Genomic DNA, 10,474 nt, shown 5'->3' with positions numbered 1-10,474 from the left:
ATTTTTGTCTTGTTTTTTGTCCAAATATCAAAACATTCTTACATTAAGAAAAAATTACTAGACAAGTAAAAAACTATTGTCTTGTTTTGGGAAAAAATAACTCCAAATGAAGAGAGTTTTTGCTTAAAATAAGATAAATAATCTGCCAATGGGGTGAGAAAAATAATCTTGATTTAAGAATATTTAGATATTTTGACTACAAACAAGACAAAAATACTAAGGAAGAAAAGCTTTTTTTTTGTGCAGAGAACATTATTTATACATTGTTCATGGAACGTGTTTTTCTGAACGTTTCGTAATGTTTGTCAAATGATAAAATGGAACGTTTCCCTGATGTTTGCCTAAGCAAGCGTTTTTAAAACCTGGACGTTTGATGCGCTTTCGTAACCAAACGTTAAAACGTTATTTGGAGCGATGATCGATGATCTCTCACCCGAGTGCTGATCGCCGGACGACACTTGATGAACGATCAGCGTGAAGAACAGCAGACGATATATCAATGATTCCATCACGATCAATCGGCAGAAGCTCCTGAAGCCTGTCCGTTATTGATCATCAGCCGCTCCACTGTAGCTCCGCCCACAATCAATACGGTCAATAATTCTCCAAAGAGCGTCTTCTCCGGGATACGTGTGTACCGCATTAACAGGATATGATGCGGCGCTGACGGGGTCAATCTTGGTCATGTGTTTCCATTTCGTCTTTATGGTAAATGTTGGCTGCCGTGTTTGTGTGTGCTCAGCTCTGTGTGTCTGGACTCTAGTCTGTCAACATGACCTTTGAACTCTTCATCCGTGTGTTTGTCAACACATCCAGAGCCTCCACACACACTCAAATTAATGTCTTTATCCAGCTGATTTGTTCAATGTATTTGAATTGATGATAAAAGTTATCTCATCTTTTGGGAAGCAGGCACAACTCAAAAAACAGTCAAAAAGAAACAAAATATAACGAGTTGAGTTGGCAACTTTATTTCAACACACTCGGCTTCATATGATAAGAACATGAGCGCTCATCAAATCAACAGTGTCGTCTTTATTAAAACTGTAAATCTCATCAGGAAACAGCAGATCTTTTTACCCCATAATGCAACGAGATTTAACTAGAAATAACTGGCATTGCATTATATTATCAACAGTAAGTTACATTCGTGTGAAAGATTATGAAGACAAAAATACTTTTCTGAAGAATCCCAGCTAATAGGGAACATTCTCAGAACGTTCTGGCGAAGTTAGGAACAAACGTTCTTCCAGGAACATTAATAGAACGTTTGTTCAGAGTTATGTGCTCTTTAATAATGCTCTCAAATAAACATTTGAAATGTTACCAATTTGTTTCAGAATATTCAGAGAACTTTCAAAAGTAAAGTAATGTTTCCAAAATTATAAAATGGAACGTTCCCTTTTCGGTTCCCTTATAAAATGGAATCTTCCCTTTTCGGTTCCCTTAAAAAATGGAATGTTCCCTTTTTTGGTTCCCTCTTCGGTTCCCTTATAATATGGAACGTTCCCTTTTTGGTTCCCTTATAAAATGGAATGTTCCCTTTTTTGGTTCCCTTATAAAATGGAATGTTCCCTTTTTGGGTTCCCTTATAATATGGAACGTTCCCTTTTTGGTTCCCTTATAAAATGGAATGTTCCCTTTTTTGGTTCCCTTTTCGGTTCCCTTATAAAATGAATGTTCCCTTTTTTGGTTCCCTCTTCGGTTCCCTTATAAAATGGAATGTACCCTTTTTTGGTTCCCTTTTTGGTTCCCTTATAATATGGAACGTTCCCTTTTTGGTTCCCTTATAAAATGGAATGTTCCCTTTTTTGGTTCCCTTATAAAATGGAATGTTCCCTTTTTGGGTTCCCTTATAATATGGAACGTTCCCTTTTTGGTTCCCTTATAAAATGGAATGTTCCCTTTTTTGGTTCCCTCTTCGGTTCCCTTATAAAATGGAATCTTCCCTTTTCGGTTCCCTTATGAAATGGAATCTTCCCTTTTTTGGTTCCCTTTTTGGTTCCCTTATAAAATGAATGTTCCCTTTTTTGGTTCCCTCTTCGGTTCCCTTATAAAATGGAATGTACCCTTTTTTGGTTCCCTTTTTGGTTCCCTTATAAAATGGAATGTTCCCTTTTTTGGTTCCCTCTTCGGTTCCCTTATAAAATGGAATGTTCCCTTTTTTGGTTCCCTTATAATATGGAATGTTCCCTTTTTGGTTCCCTTATAAAATGGAACATTCCCCTTTTTGGTTCCCTTATAAAATGGAACATTCCCCTTTTCGGTTCCCTTATAAAATGGAAAGTTCCCCTTTTTGGTTCCCTTATAAAATGGAACATTCCCCTTTTCGGTTCCCTTATAATATGGAGCGTTCCCCTGTTTAGCTTCAGGGAACATCCAGAAATAATGTTTTTTGTTAGCTGGGATCCGTCACTGATAAATCATCATGAATTACGACAGCATCGTTGTTGATTCTCGTGTCGTCAGACTCTCCGTACCGGCGTCTTCCGAGGCAGCTCTCGCTTGGCTTTGGGCTGTCCGGAAGCTTCCATCTGTGGCATGACTTTGGCCATGGCGTTGTGGATCCACGTGATGTACTTGGAGACCTGCGTGTAGACGCCGTACTTGCCCTTGCGAGCGCATCCTTCGCCCCAGCTCACCACCCCGGTGACGAACCAGGTGTCCTTAAAGCGCGTCACATGGGGTCCGCCGCTGTCTCCCTGACACGCGTCCTTCTCCTCCTGATCGTATCCGGCACAGAACATGCGGGGGGTGATTTTGAACTTGCTGGACTCCATGCATTTGGCCCGGTCCACATACGGCACCATCAGCTTCTGGAGCACGGTGGACTGAAGGCCTCCTTCCCTCACGCGGCCGAAGCCGCTCACCATGCCCTCCTCCTGACGCATCAACACTTGCTCCGCGAATACAGACTCAGGCAGGCAGGCGGGGATGATGAAGGGGGTGAATGTGATTGGCCGGCTGAGCTTAATGAGGGCGATGTCGTTATGGTAGGTGTCCGAAATGTAGTTCTTGTGGATCAGGATCTGGTCCACGTCGTGAATGACCTCATTGCCCTCTTTGACCAGCGTGTTATACTCACCTGACGGAAGACACAAACACTAATGAAAACCGCACGGCAAAAAAGGCATTTCTTACTCAGTATTTTTGTCTTGTTTCTAAATATCTAAAAATTCAAACATTAAGAAACATTTACTAGACAAGTCAAAATTATTGTCTTGTTTTGTAAAAAAAAAGCTCAAATTTAAGAGAGTTTTTGCTCAAAATAAGATAAATAATCTGCCAATGGGGTGAGAAAAATAATCTTGTTTTACGATTATTTTTTAATTTAGTTTGTGTCATTTTACAGGAAACACTTTAAAGTTACATAAAAGTGACAAACATGTAAGTATAGGTTGCCCCCCAAAAAAGTAATAAATAAATAAAATAAAATAAACAAGGCGCTTGAAAAAAACAAACGTTTTTTATAAATCCGTTTTGAAAGTGTGTAACTCCGGCCCTGTGAGCTCTAGCACCTGCAGACAGTTTGGGCTGCTCCCACTAAACGCCAGAAAATAGTGGAAAAAAGAAGTTTGTCATGTCGAGCAAGATTTACTCTAATGGGTCTGAAGGGAGGATCTCAAATGTCTGATAATGTGCATGAGCCCGGCTCAGTTTTGCCACAAATGTTGAAGTTTAGGGAGAGTTGCTCTAGAAGGCGTACCCAGAATGACCCTGGTGGAGAGCGACTGATTCATGCAGTGAGCGGCCGACAGGATGAAGTGCTGGTTCAGGATGGTTCCGCCGCAGAACCCAATGTCGTTTTCATTAATGAGAAGAGCCTGAGAGAAGGCAAGGTTATTTATACAGCACATTTCATACACAATGGCAATTCAAAGTGCTTTACATAGAAATTCATTAAACGAGTGTCTGTTCACACCAAGGGCAAATAGTGTGCCTAGTTGGCAAATGCTATTCGCTCTGGCTCCGCCTTACGATGCCTGGCGGTGCCAAACAACATTAAAAAAAAAACATCCTTAGATCAACGTCAAGTAAGAAATACATTTTTTTGCAGTGTAGCTAAAAAAAAAAAAAGTTTTCTTTATCTTAAAATAGAACGTTCAATCAACTGTGTGTGTGTGTGTGTGTGTGTGTGTGTGTGTGTGTGTGTGTGTGTGTGTGTGTGTGTGTGTGTGTGTGTGTGTGTGTGTGTGTGTGTGTGTGTCTGTACCTGCCACGGACAGTGTCCAGGAGGACATTCGACTCCGTTGACAATCCTCGTGTCTCCTTCAGTTTTTTCCGGCAGCACCGGCTCCTCATCCACGATGTTTTCCGGGAGGCCGAATATGCTGTCCGTCTCATTGGCCGGCGGATTCGTGGCGTTTACGGCGGTCTTGGCAGGCTTCTCCTCTTCAATCTCAGTCTGGCTGACTTCTGGAAGTTCCAAGAAGATGCTCCTGGTCTTCTGGGGATGAATGGCGCCGCATTTGTAAGGATCTAAAACACAAGAGGCATTTGAGCTGGAAGATAATCGGCAGAGAAACGTCTCGCTCGCATCAGAACATCATCAACTCAAGCCGAGTGTATTTATAAAGCGCTTTCACATTAGTGATCGTTTCAAAGCAGCTTCAGTGTTCAGCACACTGCAAATAATGCTCTTCTTACTCAGTATTTTTGTCTTGTTTCCAGTCTAAATATCTACAAATTCTTAAATCAAGATGCATTTACTAGATCAGTAAAAATATATTTTTCCTTGTTTTCTTAAAAATAAATCTAAATGAAGAGAGTTTTTGCTTAAAACAGGCTAAATGATCTGCCAATGGGGTGAGAAAAATAATCTTGTTTCTTGTTTCTGTCCCAATCAGAAATAAGATTATTTATTCAATAAGCCAAGCCAAAGGCGACCAAAGGGACCAAATCTCCATCCGGGCCAGTCTTTATTTACCAGAAGAGTGGCACGACTTCCCGTTTTCGTCCAACTCGTAGCCTTTAGCGCACAAACAGGCGACGTTAGTCTCCTTCACCCTGCAGAAGTGATCGCAGCCGCCGTTTTCACTCTCGCAGAGCTTCGGAATAGCTGTGGAAAGATGAACGCCACATGTTCAGATGGTGTGTGTGTGTGTGTGTGTGTAATAGGGATGCCACAATTCTCAATAGAACATTGAACCGTTCGTAACGGCATTCACGGTTCAACAGGCGTGGACAAACTACACAACTTCATTACTGGAGTAAAAGTACAGAAGTATTTGTTTTCAGAAGTACTTCAGTATCAAAAGTAAATGTCCTTCTTTATGTCGCCGCATTATTGTATTATAGTTGTCTAAATGCACATTATGCCATCATGGTTTAAGCCAGTCAGTGACGCTCCATCTGACACACTAGCAGACGACTAACTTAAACTCATTTAAATACTTGTAGAAAAGTTACAAAGCTGCTGTCACTTTAAGGCCGAATGCACGGATCCAATACACTGATACACATCTGATATTCTCACACTGTTCACCTTCACTGAAGACAGAATCAACTTTGTTTATGTGAATCCTCCACTAAATGAGCATTTGGACATCCGTCTTCTTCCATTTTGCTCTAAACTATAAATCAGTGTTTAATAAATGCTGTGAAATCATTGAACTTCACGAGACTCTACAAGAGTGATTCCTGAAAGGCTTTCTGAAAAAACCCAAACACCTTTTAAAGAAGAAAAAAATCATCACTGACTTTCAGAGCTGCGACAGAAACGACTTTCCACTTCGAGGACCTTGATAGAAATGTAGTGGAGTAAAGAGGACGATATTTGTCTTTCAGATGGAGTGAAGTTAAAGTCAGAAGATTACAGAAAAAATAATACTCCAGTAAAGCACAGATAAACATAGTGGGTTATGTCTAAAGTGAAAGTAAAGTCGTGTGTCTGTATAAGAGATATTATAGTGAACACTTGTCCTTAAAGGGACAGTTCACCTCTAAAATGATGTTAATAAAACAACAAAAGACAGAGAAAATCACTCACTGCTCTTGAATAATAAAAACCCTTTCATTCAGTAGCTTTTAATCAATGTATATTGAAGACTTTTAATTTTAGCCTACATTTATTCATTCAATTTCATACTTAAATGCTACTGTACATCTCTGAGCTGCCACTGTAAATCTTTATATATATTTATTTTATATTATACAATACACTAGGAATGTGTACATGGGTTTTTTAAGTAAAGTTGTAAGTTTATGTAAGGATTTTCAAGTCTTAGTAAAATAAAGAAAGAGTATTGCAACTTTCTCTTTCGCTTAAGAATAGAATAGCAAAAAACGAACCGAACCGAAACCGTGGTTAAAAACCGAGGTGTGTGTTGAACCGTGGACTGTTTGTAACTGTATTTTTTGCATCCCTTGTGAATTCTGAGCATCCTGCGGCTCCTTACCGATCTCGCAGTTGTAGCCTTTAAACCCTTGCTGGCAGTAGCAAGTGTAAGGCCCGACGGTATCTTTACACGCTCCTCCATTGAGACACGGATGAGACAGACACGCGTCTCCATCTGCAGAACACACACAACCCTTAAGATCAAGACTTACTTCACCATTACAGCCTAACAGAAGTGGAGGATCGTTACTCACCGGCATACACGTGCCAGAACTCCTCCTGGGAGAGAGAGAAGAACAGATGAAGCTCATCTAATGCACGCATTCATTGGCGTTTCACACTCGTTTATTGCTACATTGAACGGCTTTTATGGGCCATTCTACAGAACCGGCGCAAACTGCGCCCCACAACCAAAAAACACTTTAAAAAATGCATTTCTTAGATGTTTACAAAGATCCTCAATTATCTGTTTAAACCCACAATACTTAAGCTTAATATACACCGATCAGGCATAACATTATGACAGGAATAACACTGATCTCTTGATCTCCTGTTAGTGGGTGGGATATATTAGGCAGCAAGTGAACATTTCGTCCTCAGAGTTGATGTGTGTGAAGCAGGAGAAATGGGCAAGCGTAAGGATTTGAGCGAGTTTGGCCAGATTGTGACGGCTAGACGACTGGGTCAGAGCATCTCCAAAACTGCAGCTCTTGTGGGCTGTTCCCGGTCTGCAGTGGTCAGTATCTATCAAAAGTGCTCCAAGGAAGGACCAGTGGAGAACCGGCCACAGGGTCATGGGCGGCCAAGGCTCAGTGATGCACGGTTAGCTGGCCTAAAGTGCTGTTTAGTTTAATAGGCCCCTCTGGGCCTCCCTGGAAAGGAAGTTCCTGGCTCTGGCCTCAGTGACAAACTAGATTGGATCGCTAGCGGGCCCTTGCTGCCAGGATGCTCAGCTTGATGGGCTGCTGAGTATGGGCTTTATGAAGGCTTCTGGAAGGATCGAGTCCTGTCCTCCATTTCTCTGTTGAGGCGTCCACACAGTTAGTCTAGGCCTCCCTGAGGGCGAGCTACACACTGCAAAAAAATGCTCTTCTTACTCAGTATTTTTGTCTTGTTTCTAGTCCAAACATGTAAGAATTCTTAAAACAAGAAGTATTTACTAGACAAGCAAAAGTAATTGTCTTGTTTTGGGGAAAATAACTCTAATAATCTGCCAATGGGGTGAGAAAAATAATCTTAATTCAAACAGAAAACAAGATTATTTTTCTCACCCCATTGGCAGATTATTTATCTTATTTTAAGCAAAAACTCTCTTCATTTTGAGTTATTTTCCTCAAAACAAGACAATAATTTGTACTTGTCTAGTAAATGTTTCTTAATGTAAGAATGATTAGATGTTTGGACTAGAAACAAGACAAAAATACTGAGGAAGAAGAGCATTTTTTTGCAGTGTAAGAGTCTACTCAGAAGAGTTTTGCAAAAGTGACCTAAGTATTGAGAAATGTGTCCTAGCGTCTGTAAAAAACTTGTAATATTTGCTATTTTGAAATATTTAACAGTTGATTATCTCGAGGATGTGAATGCCGAGGGAATCGTGTCCGATGGGGTTTGGGGCCTAATGGAGTGAAATATGATTTCTTGGAAGTTTCCGATGAAAAACAAGGAAATGAACTGAACACACAAACCACGGACCGTCTTTTTAACGTCCTCGAAGATTTCTCTGGCCTCCTCGTAGCTGCAGCGCTCCTCGACGCATTCGCGCTCCATATTGCCCTTCTTCATCTCCTCGAACAAGCTGTTAGCTCTCCGGCGGCGGCTCAGGATCTGACTGGCATCTCGAGGCCGGAGGAAGACTGGAGGAACACATGGCACTCTGATACACGCTCATACACACCAGACACTGATAGCAGCCGAGGGTTGTGAAACTGACCAAAGTTAAAACATGGACTGGGCCTTGAAGAGCAGGCCATCAGTCTGAGATTGAACTCCACACTCACCTTCTGAGCACAAACACTGCGAGATAAACAAGCACAGAAAGCTCCAGAACACCCAAGACATGATCAACGGCGGCCTTTCTCTTTCCTTTTGGAGGATCGTTTGGAGAACAGACAGAAGGTCAATGAACTCAGCACTGGGAGGGAGAGCCAGAGGAACAGGGGGAGGAGAAACTGTGTGTGTGTGTGTGCGTGTGTGTGTGAGAGAGAGAGAGAGAGAGAGAGAGAGAGAGAGAGAGAGAGAGAGAGTTTGTGTGTGTGTGAGAGACAGATAAACTGTGTGTGTATGTGAGAGTGTGTGTGTGTGAGAGAGATAAAGTTTGTGTGTGTGTGAGAGAGTGTGTGTGTGTGAGAGTAATCTAACGTGAGTAATCTAACGCGAGTAATCTAAAGCGAGTAATCTAACGCGAGTAATCTAAAGCGAGTAATCTAACGCAAGTAATCTAAAGCGAGTAATCTAACGCAAGTAATCTAAAGCGAGTAATCTAACGCGAGTAATCTAACGCGAGTAATCTAAAGCGAGTAATCTAACGCGAGTAATCTAACGCGAGTAATCTAACGCGAGTAATCTAACGCGAGTAATCTAAAGCGAGTAATCTAACGCGAGTAATCTAACGCGAGTAATCTAAAGCGAGTAATCTAACGCAAGTAATCTAAAGTGAGTAATCTAACGCAAGTAATCTAACGCAAGTAATCTAAAGCGAGTAATCTAACGCAAGTAATCTAAAGCGAGTAATCTAAAGTGAGTAATCTAACGCGAGTAATCTAAAGCGAGTAATCTAACGCGAGTAATCTAACGCAAGTAATCTAAAGCGAGTAATCTAACGCAAGTAATCTAAAGCGAGTAATCTAAAGCGAGTAATCTAAAGCGAGTAATCTAACGCGAGTAATCTAACGCGAGTAATCTAAAGCGAGTAATCTAAAGCGAGTAATCTAAAGCGAGTAATCTAAAGCGAGTAATCTAAAGCGAGTAATCTAACGCAAGTAATCTAAAGTGAGTAATCTAACGCAAGTAATCTAACGCGAGTAATCTAACCCGAGTAATCTAACGCGAGTAATCTAAAGCGAGTAATCTAACGCGAGTAATCTAAAGCGAGTAATCTAACGCGAGTAATCTAACGCGAGTAATCTAACACAAGTAATCTAAAGCGAGTAATCTAACGCAAGTAATCTAAAGCGAGTAATCTAACGCAAGTAATCTAAAGTGAGTAATCTAACGCAAGTAATCTAACGCGAGTAATCTAACCCGAGTAATCTAACCCGAGTAATCTAAAGCGAGTAATCTAACGCGAGTAATCTAAAGCGAGTAATCTAACGCGAGTAATCTAACGCGAGTAATCTAACACAAGTAATCTAAAGCGAGTAATCTAACGCAAGTAATCTAAAGCGAGTAATCTAACGCAAGTAATCTAAAGCGAGTAATCTAAAGTGAGTAATCTAAAGCGAGTAATCTAAAGTGAGTAATCTAAAGCGAGTAATCTAAAGCGAGTAATCTAACGCGAGTAATCTAACGCGAGTAATCTAAAGCGAGTAATCTAAAGCGAGTAATCTAAAGCGAGTAATCTAAAGCGAGTAATCTAACGCAAGTAATCTAAAGTGAGTAATCTAACGCAAGTAATCTAACGCGAGTAATCTAACGCGAGTAATCTAACACAAGTAATCTAAAGCGAGTAATCTAACGCAAGTAATCTAAAGCGAGTAATCTAACGCAAGTAATCTAAAGCGAGTAATCTAAAGTGAGTAATCTAAAGCGAGTAATCTAAAGCGAGTAATCTAAAGTGAGTAATCTAACGCGAGTAATCTAAAGTGAGTAATCTAACGCAAGTAATCTAAAGCGAGTAATCTAATGCAAGTAATCTAAAGCGAGTAATCTAAAGCGAGTAATCTAAAGTGAGTAATCTAACGCAAGTAATCTAAAGTGAGTAATCTAACGCAAGTAATCTAACGCGAGTAATCTAACGCAAGTAATCTAAAGCGAGTAATCTAACACAAGTAATCTAAAGCGAGTAATCTAAAGTGAGTAATCTAACGCGAGTTATCTAAAGCGAGTAATCTAAAGCGAGTAATCTAACGCGAGTTATCTAACGCCAGTAATCTAAAGCGAGTAATCTAAAGCGAGTAATCTAAAGCGAGTAATCTAACG

General features: G+C 40.6%; 2 protein-coding genes across 2 annotated transcripts in view; both read right to left on the bottom strand.

Moving 5' to 3' along the window:
• The window catches only part of prozb (protein Z, vitamin K-dependent plasma glycoprotein b), a 14,341-nt gene extending 13,662 nt beyond the window's left edge, over positions 1-679 (bottom strand). The window contains exon 1 of the mRNA XM_067442350.1: positions 434-679. Coding sequence (XP_067298451.1) covers positions 434-509 — 76 coding nt within the window. The 5' untranslated portion in view covers positions 510-679. The remainder of the gene's footprint in view (positions 1-433) is intronic.
• A 269-nt stretch (positions 680-948) lies between these two features.
• Positions 949-8,492, bottom strand: f10 (coagulation factor X). Its single transcript, XM_067442349.1, has 8 exons — positions 8,335-8,492; positions 8,030-8,190; positions 6,592-6,616; positions 6,399-6,512; positions 4,928-5,059; positions 4,214-4,479; positions 3,707-3,824; positions 949-3,085 (listed from the first exon to the last, which is right to left on the bottom strand). Exons 1-8 carry the CDS (start codon positions 8,393-8,395, stop codon positions 2,466-2,468), a joined length of 1,497 nt encoding a protein of 498 aa, XP_067298450.1. The 5' UTR covers positions 8,396-8,492; the 3' UTR covers positions 949-2,465.
• Between the last annotated feature and the right edge of the window lie 1,982 nt (positions 8,493-10,474).

The sequence above is a fragment of the Pseudorasbora parva genome, chromosome 4 (assembly GCF_024679245.1).
Source record: "Pseudorasbora parva isolate DD20220531a chromosome 4, ASM2467924v1, whole genome shotgun sequence".
In the NCBI taxonomy this organism is placed as follows: Eukaryota; Metazoa; Chordata; class Actinopteri; order Cypriniformes; family Gobionidae; genus Pseudorasbora; species Pseudorasbora parva.
This window is presented reverse-complemented; position numbering and strand designations above follow the sequence as displayed.

Bases quoted from the DNA above. Each gene is read 5' to 3' on its own strand.
- f10 (XM_067442349.1), bottom strand. From the start codon at position 8,395: ATGTCTTGGGTGTTCTGGAGCTTTCTGTGCTTGTTTATCTCGCAGTGT. The intron at 6,513-6,591 runs GTGAGTAACGAT...TGTGTTCTGCAG, and splicing joins GTTCTGGCACGTGTATGCCG to ATGGAGACGCGTGTCTGTCT. The intron at 5,060-6,398 runs GTAAGGAGCCGC...ATCTTTCCACAG, and splicing joins AGGCTACAACTGCGAGATCG to CTATTCCGAAGCTCTGCGAG.